This window comes from Tilletiopsis washingtonensis (assembly GCF_003144115.1).
Source record: "Tilletiopsis washingtonensis strain MCA 4186 unplaced genomic scaffold FA09scaffold_1, whole genome shotgun sequence".
In the NCBI taxonomy this organism is placed as follows: domain Eukaryota; kingdom Fungi; phylum Basidiomycota; class Exobasidiomycetes; order Entylomatales; genus Tilletiopsis; species Tilletiopsis washingtonensis.
Genome location: NW_020311998.1, coordinates 215466 through 234577, shown reverse-complemented (window position 1 = coordinate 234577; position 19112 = coordinate 215466). Strand labels below are relative to the sequence as shown.

The following is a 19112-nucleotide window of genomic DNA, read 5'->3' as shown; positions in this document are numbered from 1 at the left end:
TGCGCCACGGCCCACGGCGCGGCCATCGCGCATGAGGGGCCGTGATACGCAGCGCCCGTCTGCGCGCGGCGCTGCGGTGCCGCGTCTGCCGCACGACGTCGCGTGGCCTGTGCCGCTCATGCGCTATGCGCAGCTGCCTTGGCGGGTGTCGCAGCATCGGGGTGAGGCAGCACAGGCTGCCCGCCGTCGAGGTGGGCAGGGCTCTGAGGGGCGTGGAAGCACAAGGCACGAGGATGCTGCCTGCCTGGTGCGAGCTCGGCGTCGTGCTGCCGGCGAGCGGCGCGCACGAAGCCGACTCTCGGCCGCATCGCGCCGACGTCTCTCGGCCGCAGCGGCATCTCCGCAGCATGCCGACATGGCGCGCTGCAGAGCATGACAGGCTCGTCGTGAGCAGCGTCCTTGGGCGGCTGCATTTTTGTGTCTTTGCAAGTCCGCGATCTGGCTTGCCAGAGAGGTGCGAGAGGCTCAGGAAGCGGCTCGCGGATGGACGCGTCGGGCGGCCCGGCCGAAGAGACCCGCAGCACGCGCCGCACCCTGAGCTGGAGCTGCAGGCGCCGCCGCCTGCGCGTGTGCCGGCTGCTTCTTCTCCACCTCATCGTCACTCCGCCTTCTCTCGCACTCAGCCTTGCACGGCCGCGCACGCCCCGCCATGGCCCGTTTCGAGATGGCAGCCCCGCCGGCGGCGCCAGCCTCAGCGCCTGCCGGCGATGACCTCGTCACTGGGCGCGCGCGCCGCTCCACCGCTGGAAACCGGTGCGTCAGTCGGCGGTCCGAGCGCCGACCTGCCGAACTGACATCTCGCGCCACAGCATGCGCGAGCTGCTGGAGCAGGAGATGGAGAAGGACGAGGTGTTCGAGGAGGTGGAGAACGACATCGACTTCCAGGAGCAGAAGGGTGAGTGCCGCATGGCCAGCGCGGAAATGCCTTGCCTTGAGCATCCGACTGATCGTTCGATGATGCAGACGAGGAGGACGTCGTGGACTCGGACTTCGATCGCTCGAGCGCTGACGGCGAAGGTGCCGACGAGGGCGACGAGTCGGCGGGCGAGCGCGAGCTTGAGGCACAGGAGAAGGCCAGTCGCAAGGTGAGCATCACAGGCATGTCCTGCGGAGTCGTGCGCTCATGCCTTCTCTTCAGGCATCACGCACAAAGGCACTGCCAGCGCACATGCGGCCCATCGTCAGACGTGGGCCTGCACCCAAGTCGGCTCTGTCTGTGCATGACGACGCCGGCCAGAACGAGGCGGAAGGCTCCACGAGCGCACAGCGCGCCGAGGGTGCCGCCGCACGCAGCGCCAAGCGCATCTCCTTTGCGCCGACGCCGCGGACCAGCGGCGAGGGCACTGCGAGCGGCAGCGCGCGCAAGCGCTCCAGCTCGCGGCGCTCGACGGTGCAGTCTGCGGCTGAGGTGGCTGAGCGGCTGCGCGCAGATGAGGAGCGGCGAGCAACGCAGGCACCTCGTGCTGCACCGCCGAAGCGGCCACGCCTGACGCAGGACCGCCTGATTGCAGAGGCACTCGAGACGGAAGAGGCGAATCGCGAGAGTCTACGCATCTTCCTGGACCGAGAAGAAGAGCGCAAGGCGCGCGACCGCAAGAGCAAGCCGGCGGGCATCGAGGGTCCTTTCGTCCGTTGGCATTCTATCACCACGGGCGGTGACGAGGGCGAGCGCACGTCGCTCGTGAAGCTCATCGAGGACGAGCAGGCGGGCATTCTGCCATCTACAGGCGTGGCCAGCGCACTGCAGGACCCCGTGCACGCCGATCGGCTGGCTGCTCGTGCCGGCGCCAACACTTCTGCAGCGCCGACTCCGACGCTGCAGTCTCCGCAGCTCGGCAGCGAACCCAGCGGCTCTGCACCTCGCAAGACGCCCACGCTTGCGCCGCCGGGAACAGGCAGCAGCGGCACGCCACAGACGTCTCCGCCTCTCTCGCGCGTCAAGCAGTCCCGCACGCTGCTCTCGCTGCGCGGCCTGCCGCCGGACACGACGTGGGTGGATGAATTCTCCCTCCTGCTAGGCTCGCACTGCGCCTGGGATGCCGTGCCCATCGTAGCTGCACGCAACCGGCCACTGCGACCGCGGCAGAGCACCTGCGCCCTGACGGGCCTGCCGGCCGTGTATCGCGATCCACGCAGCGGCGTGCCGTTCGCCAGTGCAGAGGCGTACAGCCTGCTCACGGAGCTGCTCGAGCACCGCTTCCTCTGGACCGGCACGACTGCCTCGCCCAACCCGGCGCCGGGAACTGCAGCCGTCGAGGCATACCGCATGGGCTGCTACGCGGCGCATGTCGACGACGAAGGCGCGTGCGGTGTGCTCGCCGCTGCTCGCGCAGAGCTCGCTCCGCCGCCGGCGCCAGAGCCGGAGCCCGCAGCAGCAGCCGCGGCACCCGAGCTCGCTGCATCTGCATCGGCGCCGCTGATGAAGGGCAAGAAGGCCATCGCGCCGGGCGACGAGGAGGCCATCATTGCTGCTGCTCAAGCGCTGCCCAGCGGCACGACGCGCTCGGGCGGACGCAGGAGCACGGGCGGCCCGGCTGCGGCGGGCACGCCAGCTCGCAAGTAGAGGCGTGCGCTCTCCATTGTAATCTAGGCATGACTTGCGCTGCTGGGTGAGGTGTGTCGAGGGTGTGACGGTGCAGTCGACTCAAGGAGACATGCGCGACCGGTGCCGTGAAGGCTGCGCCTCGCGAGCTTCGTGAGGTCCTGTGGGCGCCTTGGCCTCTTCCGCACGGCCGACGAAGAGGCCTAAGACTCAGGCGTCTGGAGTCGGCACATCTCCTCAGGCCAGATGTTCCCGCCTCGCCATCTGTTGATCTGATCGCCGGGCGCTGCCCTAATCTCCGATCTGCCGCTCTGCGAGGCATGCAGCGTAGCGCGGCTCCGTGGCATGCAGGCCGCTGCATCGGCCATGTGGAGAGCGTGCTGCGAGGGCAAGGCGACGCACGGCGGGAAGCTAGGCCAGTGCAGCGGCAGGTGTCCGGCCCGGCACAGCAGCAGACCTGCGGCACTCGGCGGCACGGCGAGCTCGAGGCCTTGCACGCGCGTCCAACACGCACGCGCGCCGGGGCCGCGGCGGCCTCCACGCGACGCGTCGGCGGCCACTTTACGCGTAGTCAGCCGAGGCAGCAGCGACGCAGGGGCAGCAGCGCAGCCGAGGCAGCGCCGCGCCGCCACAGCACACAGCGCCTGCGCTGGCGGCAAAGCACGCAGAGACGCCTGCTCGCCTTCTTAAGGCCGGGCAGCCGCGCTTCTCCCTGCTCCCGCACACAACAACACCCCTGCCTCTCGCACCCCACCCGCGCCGCACCCCTCTCACCACCGCTCAGCCCCGCCTCTCCCACTCACCAACCCCACTGCACGCACCATGGCCCCCTCCGCCACCTCAGGCAGCGCCTCGCTCGACGCGCCGCTGTCGAAGCTCTCGCTCGCCGCCGCCGGCAGCAGCAGCGGTGCGTGGCCTCGCCGTGCCGCCAGCGTCTGCCGCCCTGCTCACACGCCACACAGACATCGACGACCTGCACAGCAAGTTCGTCGGCGACGTCGACCTGCCCGAGAGCGAGGAGCCGCTGCTTGTCGAGAGCACGCGCCGCTTCGTCCTCTTCCCCATCCGCTTCCACGAGGTGAGTGCCGGTGCTGCAGGCCCGCCGCAGCTGCAGCGCTGACCCCTGCCTCCTCAGATCTGGCAGTTCTACAAGAAGGCCGAGGCCTCCTTCTGGACGGCCGAGGAGATCGACCTCAGCAAGGACATGCACGACTGGGACAACAAGCTCAACGACAACGAGCGCCACTTCATCTCGCACGTGCTCGCCTTCTTCGCCGCGTCCGATGGCATCGTCAACGAGAACCTCGTCGAGCGCTTCTCGGGCGAGGTGCAGGCCGCCGAGGCGCGCTGCTTCTACGGCTTCCAGATCATGATGTGCGTAGCGCAGCCCGGCGCTGCCTCTGCTTGCCACACGCGCTGACCCGCACGCGCCACAGGGAGAACATCCACTCCGAGACCTACTCGCTGCTCATCGACACGTACATCCGCGACCCCGCGCAGCGTGAGTTCCTCTTCGACGCCATCGAGACGATCCCGGTGATCAAGAAGAAGGCCGACTGGGCGCTGCGCTGGATCTCGGACAAGAAGGCGTCGTTCTCGGAGCGCCTCGTGGCCTTTGCCGCCGTCGAGGGCATCTTCTTCTCGGGCTCGTTCGCCTCGATCTTCTGGCTTAAGAAGCGCGGCCTCATGCCCGGCCTCACCTTCTCCAACGAGCTCATCTCGCGCGACGAGGGCCTGCACACCGACTTTGCCTGCCTGCTCTTTGGCCACCTGCGCAAGCGCGCCCACCCGGACACGGTCAAGCGCATCATCACCGAGGCCGTCGAGATCGAGCAGGCCTTCCTCACCGACGCGCTGCCGTGCTCGCTGATCGGCATGAACGCGGCGCTCATGCGCCAGTACATTGAGTTCTGCGCCGACCGCCTGCTCGTGTCGCTGGGCAACGAGAAGCACTACAACGCCACGAACCCCTTCGACTGGATGGACAACATCTCGCTGCAGGGCAAGACGAACTTCTTCGAGAAGAAGGTCGCCGAGTACGCCAAGGCTGGCGTCGCGCGCAAGGAGACGGTCGTCGGCGAGGAGGGCGACGGCATCCAGCGTGGCGGCCACGGCTTCACGCTCGAGGAGGACTTCTGAGCGCGCGCGCAGCTGCGTCGGGTCGCCGGCACCATATCCCGCCCCGCATGCCTGCGGCCGCCGCTCTCGTCCCTCTCATGTCACCGCTCTCGAGGCGCATGCCTGTTCCCTTCCCATGCCCCGGCCTCTTGCTGTACACTAGGATCCATGTCTCATCTCGCACGTCTCTTTCATTTGCATATTGTTATCATGCCCGCTTGCGGATCATCATGAGACCGAGCGGCCAGGCCACGCGCACATGCTGCTCGTCGAGTCCTTCCTCTGCGCCGGTGCCGCTCTTGCGCTCCGCCAGCACGGCCTCGCGCAGGCGCTCTACGTGCACGTCGATCATGTCGGGCTTCTCGCTGCGCCGCTCGGGGTGCGCCTTGTAGAAGCGCGAGAGGGCAGACGAGGTGTGGAAGTAGCCGTTGAGCTGCTCGAACGTCATGACGCGCTGCAGTGTCGAGGCATCAGCTGCGTGGCTTTGGGCCGGAGCCGACGACCACGCACCTCCATCCGGTACGGCTCGGCAGGCGACGCAAGCTCGGGCACGCCGGGCGCCGCGAGCGTGTGCATCTTGCGTTTCGCGCCAGCCACGTCCCAGGCTGCCTCGTCTTTGGGGAACGGGCTGGCGAGTGGCAGCGTCAGCCTATGCGAGCAGCGGGATAGTCGATGCTCCTCACATCTCCGCAAGCAGGTCCTCGAGCAGGCGGCGCCCCGGCAGCGGCCAGTACGGGCCAAGCACGGGGGCGCGCGACGACATGAACTCGGCCATCTGCGGCCAGAGCGCTGTGTGCGAGGGCAGGAAGTTGGTGCCGTAGCCCCAGAAGGCGACGCTCCCGCCGGGCTTCAGGACGCGCGAGAGCTGCGGCGAAGGATGCAGTCAGCACAGCGTCTCGCTTGAAAATGGCCTCTGACGCACCTCGGGCCAGAGCGCCGCATAGTCGAACCAGTGCGCCGCCTGCGGAAGTGAGGCGGTGAGAGGGGCGCCTCTATTTACGGCTGCTGGGCACGCACCTGGGCAGCCGTAACGAGGTCGACGCTGGCATCGTCGATGCAGGTCAGCTTCTCGGCGCTGCCCTGCTTGAACTCGACGAGCGTGTCGGGCCGCTTGCCCTGCAGCGCACTGCCGCAGTAGGCCTCCCAGGCGCCGCCGGCCTCGGAGATCATGCCTTCTGACGGGTCCACGCCGATGGCGCGCTTGAAGTGCGGCACGAGTGGAAAGAGCGAGATGCCTGGGCAGCGCAGCGTGAGCAAGTGAAGCGGCGCTTGAGCAGCGATGCTTACCTGGCCCACAGCCGGCGTCGAGCACCGTGCCGCGCTCGCCCTGGTGGAAGCTGAGCACATCGTCATACAGCGTGTCAGGCGCTCGCGGCCGCTCCTCGAGGTAGCCTGCAGGTAGGGGAAGCGCTTTCAGCCGGGCAAGTTCGAAATCTTGCAGACTTGCTCACGCCTGAAGTCGAAGTCCGGATCCGAGAAGGCGGCCATGTTGACGCTGCGCCGCCCAAGAGCTGCAGATGGACCGTGCGGCAGAGCTCGACGGCCACGCAGCTGCTTGCTGGAGGCGCCTTGCGGGCGGACAGCGGAAGCTATGCCTCGAGTAGCCAGAGCTGGAGCACTGAGACGTGCCGAACGTGCCGACTGGCCGAGGAGACGCAGACTCATCCGCGATGACCCCTGGCTTGATGTGGTGGTCGAGACAGAGGCGCGCGTCGGAGCTCGCGGAGAGCCGCACCTTCGGACCGCCGCGCGCCGGCGGCCCTCGCGGCTCTACACAGCGGCGGCCGCTGCGCGGCTCCACGCCGCCAGCATCTGCCGCAGTCCAGCCAGTTGGGCCACAGTCCAGAACGATGAAGGAGCACGCCTGCGACACTCAAGTGGCATGTGGGTCGTCTGTCTAAGACGGCGCATGATGTTGCGGTGGTCCGTGCCCGTTCCGAGCGCAGACTCGTACGGCAGAGCTCAGCCAAGGCCTCTCTCGGCCGTCTGAAGGCTGGAGGAGGTCTTCCTCAGCGCCGTGACCTTCAGGGGCGAGAGGAGAGAAGGAGAGTTCACAAGCGACGCAGGGACCGCTCAGGATCAGGCACACAGGAACGCATCCTGCAGCCTCGGCCCGGCCGAGGTGCAGAGGCGTGGGAACGGACCCGCACAGCGCCGCGCACCGTCGCGATGCCGAAGGGACAAGCTGATGCCGTTCATGGCCTGAGCTGCGGCAGGATCCCACGCATGACGGAGCGGGCCATGGCAAGTCTCACTGAGTTGAGAGCGCCAAGAGCGAAGCACCGTGCAGGAGAGGAGCGGTTCTGCTGACCGAGTCCATGCGGTGCGGCCGAGCAAGCACGGAGGGTGCCGAGCAGGAGCCGTGGGCGCGTCCGTGCGTCGACGCTGCCGCTCGTCCCGCTGCAAACGCACCCGCGGACGCACAAAGGTGTGCCTGAGCGCATGAGAGATGATAGTCGACTGAGCTGGTCCTCCCCAGCAGATGCAGCTCAGCGCAGGCTGCAGTCGAGTTCTGAAAGAACAGAGCGAAGAGAGACGACTTGCAGCGCCAACAGCAGCGAGCGTTGCTGCACCGCCAGGTGCCGAACAGCGTGCAGCGCCGGACCCCGACGAGCACTCGCGCATCGACTCCGCCCGCCGCCGACGCGCAAAACTCTCCTTCTTGCTGCTTCGTCCCACCTTGGCGGAAGGTGTCGCAGCATGGTGCTGCGCAGCGTCCATCGCAGTCGCAGGGTCGAGGCTGAGCAGCTGCAGTTCGATGTCGGAACGCTGCGGCGGCGTGCCGCAGCGGCAGCACGTCGAGCCGAGGCGTTCGCGGCCGTCCCACGCCATCAGCATCCAGCTCTCCTGCGTGCACGGTGCAACGGCCTCGGCCGCAGGCACGCTCAGCAGCGTCGCATCCACATGGTCCCTGCTGAGCCCTTCGGCAATGGAAGTGCCGGCGTCCAGCACGCTTCCTGTTCGTCGCTTGGAGAGCACCGCTGTGCGGCACCGCTGTGCAGCAGAGTCGAGTGCGGGTCAGACGGGCCTCGCCCGCCAAGTCGCCCGTTGAGCTCTGCGCCCTCGCGACGCTGCTACGTAAGCTTCGCCTCTCGTCGCCGTCGGCAGCGCATGCCTCGTCGCATCATGCTGAGAGAGCCACCGTGGTGGTCTGGACTGTGCCGTCATGGCGATCTCGACGCTGCCAGATGCAGCGAGCGCCGGACATTCCGGTCGACGTCGCGCGCGGGCGCCAACGAGTGGAGGCCGTGGCTCTCGCTCGCCCGCTGCGCGTCCAGCCTCGAGCTCGGCGTTGCAGCGCTGGACGCTGGCGTGGACGATCGTGTGCTGTCGAAGAGCTGGCCTTGGCCCGACGTCGCTCCGCACGTCTCGAACGTCGCCGCCGAGCAAGATGCGGCCGCGGCAGCGGATGCAGGAGAGGAGTTGCGGAGTGGGGCGGGCGCCGCTCGGCGTGGTGCGGGCGCGGCTGCGGCGGCCTTGTTCGCGGCGGCGCGGCACGGCAGCGCAGCAGCGGCAGCAGCCCAGCGCGCGGCAGAGGCACGCACGCACAGGCGCGCCGAGGCGCCTCGGCCTGCATCCACCGCCAGCTTAGCCGCAGCCTGCGGCATCCAGATCTCCACCTCGCACTCGCAGTCAGGCCATCCAGCTCGCCTCTCGACCCCAATATCGCTCGCCACGCCCTCCTGGCGCACTCGTCCCGCACTCGCTGCCTTGCGTGTGCCGTGGCTTCACGCTCTCTCATCTCCTCTCTCGCCCTCCTCACGAACACTCGCTGCGCCTTTCTTCTCACAGCCCGAGCAGCCCCTGTGCAGCTGCCTCTCCGGCGTACAGGCGCCAGCAGCACTGGGTCCAGCAGCCGCAACCCTTCCTGGCTTTTCCTAGCGATCATCTCAGGCGCAGGCACAGCGCAGCACACCCAGCCTTGAGCCGGCCTCAAGCCGCACGCCGAGCTCTGGCACCAGGCGACGCCAGCAAGCACCTGCACGCAGACACACCTGCGTTCTTCCCGCCCGCCATCGCAGTGCCCTGGCGGGACGGACTGTGCCTCTGTGTCGAGCCCCGCGGCCGCTCGAGTGTCCTCCTTGGCGCTGCAGCTCAGCTCTAGCAGCGGCCGACGATGAAGGAGGCGCGGGTTGTGATCATGGGCGGTGAGTCTGGGCATGCGAGCGGGAAGAATGGCAGACAGCAGAGAGCAGACGGAGCAGACAGCAGAGAGCAGACGGAGCAGACGCGACTAGCCGAGCTAGAGACTGGCAGCACTCGATGCGACGCCCGTAATGGCTTTGGGCTCGCTCCTGCGTACCAGCCGCGGCATGGTGCTGTGCGGCACACCAAGAGCAGTGGTGCAGCAAGCTACCTTGGCGGGCACTGGCTCGCCTCGGCGCATGCACAGCTCGGTCGGTCTCTTCCGCGGCTCAGGATCCTGTCGGCTTCCATGCAGCTGCCCTCCTGCGGCTTCCAGGCCGGCCGCCAGCTGCCACTCCTGAGCCTTCTGGGACTCGAGCTGTGTGGCCAGACAGAGACCTGCTCCTCCCGCCCTGCAGCTCGGAGCTGATCTTCTCGCTCTCAGGTGGAGGTGTGGGCAAGTCGGCCTTGACGGTGCAGTTCGTGCGCAACGTGTTCGTCAGCACGTACGACCCCACAATCGAAGACACGTACCGAAAGCCGATCATCATCGACGGGCAGCACTGCCTAGTCGAGATCCTCGACACTGCCGGGTGCGTTGCCGCTGCACTGCTGCGAAGGGGCGCCATGCTGACGCGTGCGATTCGCCTGCAGCACGGAGCAGTTCATGGCGCTCAAGGAGCTGTACATGAAGAGCGGACAGGGCTTCGTCCTTGTCTTCTCGCTCACACATCTGGCGAGCGTGAACGAGCTCGGCCCGCTGCGCGAGCAGATCGTGAGGATAAAGAACGCGCGGGTGAGTCGGGCTCGAGGGTCGTCGTAGCAAGTCTTCGGCCACTGACCTGCTGTGCTCCGTGCAGGTCCCTCTCGTGCTCGTCGGCAACAAGTCCGACCTGCGTGCGGAGCGGCAAGTGCCGCGCGAGATCGGCACGAACCTTTCGCGCGCCTGGGGCAATGTGCCGTACTACGAGGCGTCTGCGCGCAAGCGCATCAACGTCGACGAGGTGTTTGCCGACGTCGTGCGCCAGTGCCGTGCCTTTGAGGCGGCCAGCGGCGGGAGTAGCGGCAAGGACAAGAGCTCGCGCGACAAGAAGAAGTGCGTCGTCATGTGAGCCGTGCGGCGGCCGAGGCATCGCATCGCAAGCCGCCCGCCAGCGGGCGCCGCTATCCTCGACATGCGGCGCTCAGCGGTGGCATCTGTATATATCGAGAGCGACGACGGGCTTGTCCAGCAGGCTTCGCCGCTCGTCGCTCTCGCCCATCCTATATCTCTGTTGCGACGCACGACATCCTGCCGGAGCATTATTGCGCGTCTTGTCTTCCTTTCTGTCTTGTGCAATCGAGAGCGCCAGCGCCGCGACGATCCTTCTCAAGAGTCTTTGCCTTCCTCTGCAAGCATTCGAGACCTCACTGTCATGTGCGCTTTCTTCACTACATCATCTCATCTGCGGTTCCGCATGCCCTCTCCACATTCTCTGCCGCCTCTCGCTCCGCCTTCCGCTCCTCTCCGTCACACTGCGCTCGTTCAGGCAGCCCAAGAAGCGCTATTCACTCTCCCCCAAACCGGCCCTGGCCGAAAATGTGCCCGCAGCGCCTCTTTCGGCGCTCAGAGATACCCAGCTGTTCCACCCTGCAGTGGCTCTGAAACTCGCGCGTGCTGGATGAGCTGTCTGACGGCGCCTGTGCTTGTGTGGTAGGCTGGTGCCTGCATCGGAGGACCGAGGCTGCCGTGGATCGCGGTGCAGCGACGTGGATGCTGGCTGAGCCTCTGGCTGGCCGCGCTCGCTGCTGGCTCCAGACGATGAGCAGACACCGGAGACCGAGATCGCGCCCGTCGCTGGCCGTGGCGCCGTGGACCCGTGTCGGGCGGAGGCAGGTTTGCCGACGGGACGTCGTGCGCCGCTGTCGTGCTCGCCCGCTTGGCCGTGCGGCTGCTCGCAGATGCATGCTGCTGCATGGCGCCGCCGTGCGTGCGGAGGGCGCTTGGGCCCTGACGCGTGAGCGCTGGGCGGCCGGAGCCGCCGCCACGGGGGCGGAGGTGCGGCTGTGGCTGCGAGCCGCCTTCCACGCGGCGGCGAACTCGAAGGCATGCGCGGCGCGCGGGCGCTGTATGCTGCGAGCTATTCCTGGCCGTGCTGCCGTGCTGCGACGCGGTCGCACCGCGCAGAGGCCTGCTCTGCTCCTTCCTGCCACCACCATCCTGGCCCTACATCTGCGCAACCGTCTGCCCTTCGCCCACTGGTGCTCTCTCCGTTGCCGCCTCCGCCTCGGCCGCTTCGGTCTCGCCGTGCTCTGCGCGTCTTCTCCGCGTCCGCCCTGCTCCACCGCTGCTCGCTTCGCGCGTCGTGTTTTGCCGGTCTGCACCTGCACCGAGGGCCAGTGCTGCCTCCTGCATCGAGCTACCCCTCGTCGCCACCTTGCTGCACTCTCGCGGCACAGCGTCTCTCGCATCTTCACTGCACGACATCGGCAGTCTCGCGCACGTCGTGTGCCTCATCTCCTCGTCATGAGCGGCCCAGCGCCTGCGTGCGCTCAGGCGCCCAAGATCCAGGCGGCCGCGGCATCCAGCTCGCGGCTGCATCCACGAGCCACGCGCTCGCGGCCATCACGAAGGCGCGGCTTCAAGTCGTCCTTCCCGCTTCTCATGCTGGCTGCGCTGTGTGCGCTCCTAGCTGCGTCCCACGTGCCCGGTGCGGCGGCCTCGCAGGGCGACCGCTCGCCCGAGTACCAGCAGTGCGTCGAGTCGTGCGTCAAGGACCAGTGCAGCTCGAACCCCAACTGGGACGACGGCATGGCAGCGACGACACACCTGCCGTTCATCCTGCGTGCAACCGGGTGGACATGCCAAGACGACTGCCGTTACCATTGCACGCATCGCGTCACCAACGACGCCAACGATCGCGTCAAGCGCATCCGCGAGGAGGCCGAGGAGGCCGTGCGCGTGCTGGCCGAGGCCGCCGAGCAGGACGGCTCGCAGGGGCGCGGCGGCATGTCGCGGGCGGCGCAGGTGGCCAAGGTGGAGGAGCTGGTGCAGAGCCGGCTGGCACAGCTGCGGCCCGTGCAGAAGCAGATGGTGCAGTATCACGGCAAGTGGGTCTTCATCCGCGTGCTGGGCGCGCAGGAGCCGCTCAGCGTGCTGTTCAGCCTGCTCAACCTGCGCGTGCACGCGCTGGCCGTGATGCGTCTGCGCGCCGAGCTGCCCGAGCTCTTCCCGCTCAAGGTCATCTACGTGCTGCATGCGCTCGTGAGCTGCAACGCCTGGATCTGGTCCGCCATCTTCCACGCGCGCGACAAGCCGTGGACCGAGCGCCTCGACTACTTCTCCGCCGGCGCTGCCGTGCTCTCGGGCTGCTTCTTCTCGCTCTGCCGCCTCTTCCGCTGGGGCCCGTCACATCCGCGCTTCACCCTGCTGGCGCGGACGTGCGGCGTGGCGCTCTTCCTGCACATTCTCTACCTCAGCATCGGCCGCTTCGACTACTCGTACAACATGACGGCCAACATTCTCGTCGGCGCGCTGCACAGCGTCCTGTGGCTCGTGTACTCGTTCAACCCTGCCGTCTTTGCCGCACGGCCTGCGGGCAACGTGCGGCCGCTGAGCCGGCGGATAGATGACCGGCCGCCGAACCAGATCGGCGGCGGCGGCTCGCCGCCGATGCCCGTCATCTCGCCTGGCATGGCGGCGCCGACGTCGCGGGCTGCGCGGCGTAAGCTGCAGCTCATTATCGGGCTGCTCGTGCTGGCCACGAGCCTCGAGCTCTTCGACTTTCCGCCGATCATGCGCGCCCTCGATGCGCACGCCCTCTGGCATCTCGCGACGGTGCCGATCGCGTCGCTGTGGTACGACTGGCTCGTCGAGGATGCGCGCGAGTGCGTCTCGAGCGGCTGGTGGGCCGGCGAGGGGCTGCGCGACCCCGCGCTCGACGTGGCGCCGCACGTCGCTGTCGCCATCGAGCGTGCCCGGCAGTACGCCGTGCAGACGACGCAGAGCGGCCACGCCGTCGGCGTGCAGCTCGTCAACCGCCTGGCGGCGCTGCGCACCAACAGCGAGCGCGAGGTGGAAAAGGCAAAGGAGCTCCACGTGCGCAGCGGCTCGGGCGTCGTGTAGCGCCTCGTCGGCGTCTGCCCGCCAGGGCTCTTAGAAAGGCGCATCTCGTCGCATCTCGGCGAGAGCCGAGACCATTCTCTTTCATCATCGTCACTGTTGTTCCACGAGTCTCGCAAATAAAGCACTGCGCCTGTCTTCTGACGATCTGCCCGCGTGGCAGCTGCAGCCGTGAAGACGACAGATCTTGCGAGCAGCTCTGCTTGCTTCCATGCCATTGCCTCGCTGCTACTCGCCGTCGTGCTGTGTTGGTCCTCGTCTTGCCGCAGCAGAGACGACTCTGACTGCTGCGCGCCATGCCCAACGGCCCGCTTCTAGCGCCGGCGGAGACCCTGTGCGAGACGCGTGACGCGTGACGGCCCGGCGGCGCTGGAGCCGTGATGCGTGCTTGGCGTGCGAAGGCGGCTGTGCTTCTGGGGCGAGCCTTATTCCACCAACCTGCGGCGCCGCCCTCATCAGCTCCACAGCGGCCCCTGCGCCTCTCATCCATACCCACCGCGCCCTCATCACCACGCATCCAGCACCTCGCTCACAGCCATCTGCCGCCAGCACTCACCAGCCTGCGACCTCATCAGCCGTCGCTCGTGCCCTGCGCATGCGCGCGTGAGCGCCAGCATCCTCGTGCACGCGGCCGCGTGAGGCATGGACGGCGCACCACCTCCAGAGGATGTGTCGCCTGCGATGGCCGAGCCAGCGGGCGAGGGCGCAGAGATGGAGGCATCCGCAGCTGGAGAGGAAGGGCATCGCGGCATCGAGCGCAGTGCCAGCCAGACGCTGAGCAGCGAGGATGTCGTCGAGATCAGCAAGTTCAACGCAGGCAAGGTGAGTCCGGCGGGTTGGGACACGCTGGAGCGCTGCTCAATGCCGATTGCCTCTTTCGCAGGAACGCATCGAGAAGCACATCGCAGTGAGTAGCGTGCGACGGCACTCACGAGCGTCGTGCTCACAGACGTGCCTGCTGCAGCTGCTGGAAGAGCGGCCACGCCCGCTTGCGTTTGCAGACTTCCAGAGCGCTGAGGGCGCACCGGCCGAGGAAGTCTGGGCCACGCTCGATGGCCAGATGAAGCAGGTGCATGCGTGGATAGAGGAGCGGGATGAGATCGAGCAGCAGGCGGAGGAGTGGAATGTCGCAGACATGGAGCGGCTCAGGCGGGTGTCCAAAGGTGAGTGCGGCCGGGAGCCACGAGCTGCGAAATGCAGACACCCTCGTGAGCATGTCATTGGCAGACTCTGATCTGTTCATTCGCAGCTGCCTCGGAGCGCCACATGTCGGCGCAGGACACAGATCTCGTCGAGGTCGCGCTCGGCACGCTCATTGCGCTGGACAAGCTTCTCCACCTGCTGTCTTCCAGGCGCATCGCTCTGAACCTGATGAGCGCTCGCCTCACTTGGGAGGCCCATCGCCGCACCTGCTGGACCACCTTCCGCACGCTTGCGCACGATATCGACGACTTTGTCGCGCAGAAGGCCCGCTGGTCACCCGCTGTCTACCACAGCATGCCGGGCGCGTCGTCGGCGCACAACAGCTCCTCCTCGCTCGCCTCGATGTCGCAGTCGCCCTCGGGCAGCTCGCTGACGAGCTCGCTAGCGGGATCGCTCACGGGCTCGCTGACGGACTCGCCGATCACGTCGCGCCGCCGTGACACTGTCTCGCGGCAGCGGCTGGTCGAGCGCCTCGATCATGAGGCAGCACGCCTAGACGCACGCATCCGCCCGTTCGCGCAGGAGACAGTACCGCGATCCGGCGAGGCTTTGGACCGCATCATCGAAGAGCATCAGGTGCCAGAGCAGTTCCTCGACGAGCAAGATCGACTGGAGGATCTGGCGTCTGCCATGTCCGCCCGCGGCCTCTTTCTGCGCGAGCTCGTGTCGCAGTGGCATCAGGCAGATGAGCTGTACAACGCTCAGCGCGACCTGAACGCCGCAGCGAAAGCATTGCAGGCCGATCTCGATGCAGCACAAGTGCTGCAGCCGGACGCAGCACAAGCGGAGACGTTTGGGCGACGTGCAGCGACGCTGGTCGAGCAGCTGGAGACGCTGGCCGGCCCGGCGGCGCAAGTCTTCCTCCAGGAGCCGTCCACGTCGCATGCTTCTCTGCGCGTGACATCCAGACGAGCGATCACGCTTCCCAGCAACGACGCGCTGTGGCCCGAGCAAGCCTCGCTGAACGCAAACCTCGCGTCTCTGCTCACCAAGGAGCTCGGCTCTGCGGGCAAGCACGTGCGTCGGGCCGTACAGGCTTCGCAGCGCCACATGCGCGCCTTGCAGGCGTATCAGGACGTCGCGCGGCTGCGCACCGAACTCGCGGGAGTGTCGGAGGACTGCGCCGAGATCGAGCGTCTTGCGCGCGAAGGCTGGTCGGAGTCCTCGCCGGGCTCGGACGGGCCAGCCGACACGCCGTCCAAGCTCAAGGACGGCTCGCCGCCAGATCTCAGTGCAGCGGCCTGCCTCGAGCCATCTGCGCACGATCTCTTCGCAGCACGGTTCCCGCGTCTGAAGCCACGGCTTGCGAGCACCGAGGCGGCGGGGCTGGCTCGCGTCGACAGCCTCACCAAGGGCGTGCTGACCTGCATCCGCGAAGGTCTGGCACAGTCGACGTTCCGCCGCGATGTCGATCAAGCCATCTCTGGCTTCCGGAAAGCACATCAGGCTGCGACGGCCGAGGTGGGCCGAGCGACGGCCGCGATGGAAGCCCTCAAGGCAGCACGCAGCTGCGCCCAGTCACTGGAGTCTGTGCGGAGAGGCGCAGAAGGGCTCGTCGCCGAACTTCTTGAGGCAAATGCGCCCGAGCCTCGGGTTCCGGAAGCGTCTGGACAAGGCCCAGGTGGCGATGCAGGCTTGAAGCAGAAGCGCCTGACTGCCCTGTCAGCCCGCCTGACGGAAGGCTCATCGATGCTCGACGCCTTCGCAAGACGCCAGACCGCTCAAGACACATCAACGGTTCAGCAAGAGCTCCAAAGCATCCACGAGCGGTCCAGGTCGGCCGTGTCTGATGGCGACGCTTTGCTCAAATGGCTCGCCGCTTCGCAGCGCCAACGTGACAGTCTCGCTGCACTGGCCCGGCGACACGACGAGCTGTCGCAGTCCGGCGCTGCGCTCAAACGGCAGCTTCAAGCACTGGTCCAGGCCGACGCGGCGTCGGAGCTGCTCTCCGATTCGCCGTCTAGGATCCCGGCTGAGCTCGAGAGCGAGCGTGCCAAGTTCGCAGCTGCCGCTCAGCTCTTCACAGAGAGTCTGCCGGCCTCTCTGCCCTTCACTGGGCCTCCTCCGCAAATCGCAGTCCTGGAAGAGCATGAGAACGGCGCGACGACGACGGACGCGCAGTCACTCCTGACACAGAGCGCGACCGCGCAGCGAATCATGTCCTTAAAGGACGATCAAGTAAGAGCGCAAGGCAACACGTGGGCGGCGCAGCTGCTCCAGCTCGATGCCGAGCTTGCGAGCTCGTTCGGCGACGCTCTCAGCGCATTCGACGCCCAGCACAAGGCGCGGCAGCGCGCTGCCGCACTGGCCGAAGCTCGCGCCATGCTCGCGGAAGCGGTGCTCAACGTGCAGCAGAGCTATGCAGCTGCCGAGGCCTGCGTCGTTGGCTCGCATACGCTGCTCATCTCTGCCCTCAACGACGAGCGCACGCGTCACTCTGTGGCCAGCATTGAGCAAGCGCGCGACAGTGCCCGCGATGATATTGCACAGGTCGAGCAGCGGGTCGGCCAGGCTCTGCTCGAGCTTGATCAGCGAGAAGTGCAGCTCTTGAGCCTGGACGCAGGCGCCGGGAGTCAAGACGCAGCGACAGCTCGCGAAGGAGAGGCACGCTTCGCCGTCCAGCGGGAGGCTCTCTTTGCTGCATTCGCCGCAGCCCTGGACGCCGCGGTGTCGCACGAGGCTGACAGACTCGAACGCGAGAGGCAAGAAGCAGAAGAGGCGCAGCTCGGAGAGCAGGTCGTCCAGCGCGCGGCAGCAGCTGCGGCTGCAGCGGCCGCGATGGAGATCGCACAGGCCGCAGAGACCGCCGAGGTCATCGACACACCAGAGCAACTCCCGTCGTCACCGCTCTCGAGCTCGCCGGTGCCGCCACCCAGTGGCTCACTCCTTCTCGCATCCTCCGACTCCGAGGCGGCGCTGTCAACGCGCTCGTCGGATGTCTTTGGACCAACCAGCTCCGCGAAGAATGCTGCACGTCAGAACGAGGCTCTGGCACAGGACGACGTCCGTCAGCAAGTCACGCTGCTGCTGCAGTCATTTGAGCCTGACGCCGTCGACGAGCAGACTGTTCCAGACGGCCTTGCACAGAAGCGGCGCATGCTTCTCCTGCCCTTTGCGGACGAGGCAGACGGAGTCATGGCCAAGTGGGTGGCGCAGAAACGCGCAGTTGAGACACTGCTCGCGTATCCAGCCGTGCAGCAAGACTGGCCGGAAGTCGAGCAGCTGCGCCAGGCCTCTGCGCAGCGAGCCACGAAGGTGCGCCGGTTCAGCCACTTGTCAGTCTTCGCCTCGCAAGCTGCACGTCTCGAGCTCGAGCTGGGTACCTTCGTCGATCTTTTAGACGCGAGCGAGTCGGCAAATGCCAGTCGCGACGGTGCGACATCGTCTACTCCAGATGACGGCTCAAGCAACGGCCATGATGCGACGTCGGCCGTAGTTGATCGACTTGCACTCCTGCAGCCGCTGATGGAGTGCGTCTCGGCTGCGCTTGATCCAGTGTCCAGCGACATTCGCGTCGTCAACAAGATGTCGGACCTCAACCGGCTCTTCAATGAGACACGCGCGATGGCGCATGACTTCCTTTCGCCCGACCCGCTCGCCCGGCAGGACGAGGAGCCGGAGGTCTGCTACTCGCCTGCATCGGCCACCAGCTCTCTTCCGTCGACCGCCGGCTCCTCGTTGTCGGATCGAGACGCGGCCGATTCTGCATGCGAGCTTGGAGAGAGTGGCGACCAGACGAAGGACACAGACCCGGAGCTGGTCACGGTGCCGGACCGCTTCAAGTCGCACATGTCGACCAGCAGCACCGTGTCGCTGCTGTCGCCTGCGCCTACGAAGCTCCAACGCTCCGCTCGTAGAGTCGTGTCCGACAGCAAGCCCGGTGCCGCCACCCAGGCCACGCCTCGCGCCTCAAAGCTTCGCGCGCCGATGACCCCTCGCGTGATGGCGGCGACAGCGCTCGAATCTCGAGGCTCCTCGTCAACAATGCAGCGTCCGAGCTCACGAACTGCCACCTCATCACCGTTGAAGGCCAGCCTCGATCTCGGGCAGCGACGGCTGCCGAGCGTCCTGTCAACGCCCCGAGGCAGCAAGCTGCCCGTGCGAGCCCCTTCGACTGCATCGCAAACCGCCTCTGCCGACGTGTCCCGCTCCAACTCACGCTCGGATTCGCGGTCAGACTCACGCACTGCCTCGCGGACCGCCTCACGAACCACGCCGCGCAAGGCACCCGTCAAGCGGCCGAACGCCTACAAGCCCAACCCGAAAAGCCGGCTGGACGTCGCCGTCTCTCGCATCGTCAACCAGCTGCCGGTGCCGGTGCAGATCTCGCACGCGGCACCAGGCGCCGAGACGCGTGCCAACGAGACGTGGAACGACGAGAGCGGGCGGTACTGGGTCGGCCATCGCGATCCGCGTCTCTGCTTCTGCCGCTTCCTGCGCTCGCGCATCGTCATGGTCCGCATCGGCGGCGGCTGGCAGGAGCTCTCGAGGTGAGCATCAGCGGACCTGCGTCTCTCTTGCGCGAGGCTGACATGCTTCCCAGCTACATCCAGCACCACTACTCGGAGCTCTCGCCGCAAGGCGAGCTCAGCCCGCCACGCCAGGCCGATCTCAGTGCGCTGCCTTGGCTAAGCAGCGCGTCGCTGGCGCATTCGGCCTCCGTGCCGGCCCAGCGCAGCGCACCCGTACGTCGTGCAAGTGCAGTATCGGACGCGAGTCTCTCGCCCGAGGCAGCAAAGAGCGCCTTTCTCCGGCCGCTCGCGGCCCGACGCAGCTCAGCGTCGAGCGGACCGAGTCGCAGCGGCACGCCTACGCTGGTCAGAGGACGTCGCAGCGTGACGCCAAGCGCTCCGCGTAGCACGACGCCGAGCCTTCGACGCAGCATCACGCCCAACATGCCGGCCTCTGAGCAACCCGAGCGCCGTCGTACAGGCTCAGCTGTGGGCACAGCAGCCAGCGCCACCGCCTCCGTCAAGCGCACACCTAGCAAGGCCGCGCATCCCTTCCCGTACCGCTCGCCGA

At 67.2% G+C, this 19112-nt stretch overlaps 6 protein-coding genes across 6 annotated transcripts; 5 read left to right on the top strand and 1 right to left on the bottom strand.

Annotated features, from left to right (window-relative positions):
• The first annotated feature begins 624 nt into the window (after positions 1–624).
• Positions 625–2602, top strand: FA09DRAFT_327089 (YL1-domain-containing protein). Its single transcript, XM_025741268.1, has 4 exons — positions 625–753; positions 810–895; positions 964–1085; positions 1139–2602. Exons 1-4 carry the CDS (start codon positions 650–652, stop codon positions 2561–2563), a joined length of 1737 nt encoding a protein of 578 aa, XP_025601411.1. The 5' UTR covers positions 625–649; the 3' UTR covers positions 2564–2602.
• A 680-nt stretch (positions 2603–3282) lies between these two features.
• On the top strand, positions 3283–4873 carry FA09DRAFT_313799 (beta subunit of ribonucleotide reductase). Its single transcript, XM_025740742.1, has 4 exons — positions 3283–3449; positions 3505–3620; positions 3678–3916; positions 3979–4873. Exons 1-4 carry the CDS (start codon positions 3365–3367, stop codon positions 4679–4681), a joined length of 1143 nt encoding a protein of 380 aa, XP_025601410.1. The 5' UTR covers positions 3283–3364; the 3' UTR covers positions 4682–4873.
• Positions 4869–6148, bottom strand: FA09DRAFT_335765 (S-adenosyl-L-methionine-dependent methyltransferase; the record flags this gene model as incomplete). Its single annotated transcript, XM_025743793.1, has 7 exons — positions 4869–5114; positions 5171–5288; positions 5344–5525; positions 5583–5621; positions 5678–5895; positions 5948–6052; positions 6112–6148. 7 exons carry the CDS (start codon positions 6146–6148, stop codon positions 4869–4871), a joined length of 945 nt encoding a protein of 314 aa, XP_025601409.1.
• A 2629-nt stretch (positions 6149–8777) lies between these two features.
• On the top strand, positions 8778–9897 carry FA09DRAFT_292677 (hypothetical protein; the record flags this gene model as incomplete). Its single annotated transcript, XM_025740015.1, has 4 exons — positions 8778–8808; positions 9231–9378; positions 9440–9581; positions 9646–9897. 4 exons carry the CDS (start codon positions 8778–8780, stop codon positions 9895–9897), a joined length of 573 nt encoding a protein of 190 aa, XP_025601408.1.
• A 686-nt stretch (positions 9898–10583) lies between these two features.
• On the top strand, positions 10584–13029 carry FA09DRAFT_303218 (Per1-domain-containing protein; the record flags this gene model as incomplete). The annotated part of the gene is made up of 2 exons (XM_025740437.1): positions 10584–10628; positions 11412–13029. The coding sequence occupies 2 exons, from the start codon at positions 10587–10589 to the stop codon at positions 12888–12890; spliced, it is 1521 nt and encodes a 506-aa protein (XP_025601407.1). The 3' UTR covers positions 12891–13029.
• Positions 13030–13383: 354 nt separating this feature from the next.
• On the top strand, positions 13384–18854 carry FA09DRAFT_2696 (hypothetical protein). Its single transcript, XM_025739782.1, has 5 exons — positions 13384–13709; positions 13771–13794; positions 13852–14050; positions 14137–18580; positions 18644–18854. Exons 1-5 carry the CDS (start codon positions 13530–13532, stop codon positions 18720–18722), a joined length of 4926 nt encoding a protein of 1641 aa, XP_025601406.1. The 5' UTR covers positions 13384–13529; the 3' UTR covers positions 18723–18854.
• Positions 18855–19112: the final 258 nt, after the last annotated feature.

Bases quoted from the DNA above. Each gene is read 5' to 3' on its own strand.
- FA09DRAFT_327089 (XM_025741268.1), top strand. From the start codon at position 650: ATGGCCCGTTTCGAGATGGCAGCCCCGCCGGCGGCGCCAGCCTCAGCG. The intron at 754-809 runs GTGCGTCAGTCG...CTCGCGCCACAG, and splicing joins CGCTCCACCGCTGGAAACCG to CATGCGCGAGCTGCTGGAGC. The intron at 896-963 runs GTGAGTGCCGCA...TCGATGATGCAG, and splicing joins CGACTTCCAGGAGCAGAAGG to ACGAGGAGGACGTCGTGGAC.
- FA09DRAFT_313799 (XM_025740742.1), top strand. From the start codon at position 3,365: ATGGCCCCCTCCGCCACCTCAGGCAGCGCCTCGCTCGACGCGCCGCTG. The intron at 3,450-3,504 runs GTGCGTGGCCTC...CACGCCACACAG, and splicing joins CGCCGCCGGCAGCAGCAGCG to ACATCGACGACCTGCACAGC. The intron at 3,621-3,677 runs GTGAGTGCCGGT...CTGCCTCCTCAG, and splicing joins TCCCCATCCGCTTCCACGAG to ATCTGGCAGTTCTACAAGAA.
- FA09DRAFT_2696 (XM_025739782.1), top strand. From the start codon at position 13,530: ATGGACGGCGCACCACCTCCAGAGGATGTGTCGCCTGCGATGGCCGAG. The intron at 14,051-14,136 runs GTGAGTGCGGCC...GTTCATTCGCAG, and splicing joins GCTCAGGCGGGTGTCCAAAG to CTGCCTCGGAGCGCCACATG. The intron at 18,581-18,643 runs GTGAGCATCAGC...AGCTACATCCAG, and splicing joins GGCTGGCAGGAGCTCTCGAG to CACCACTACTCGGAGCTCTC.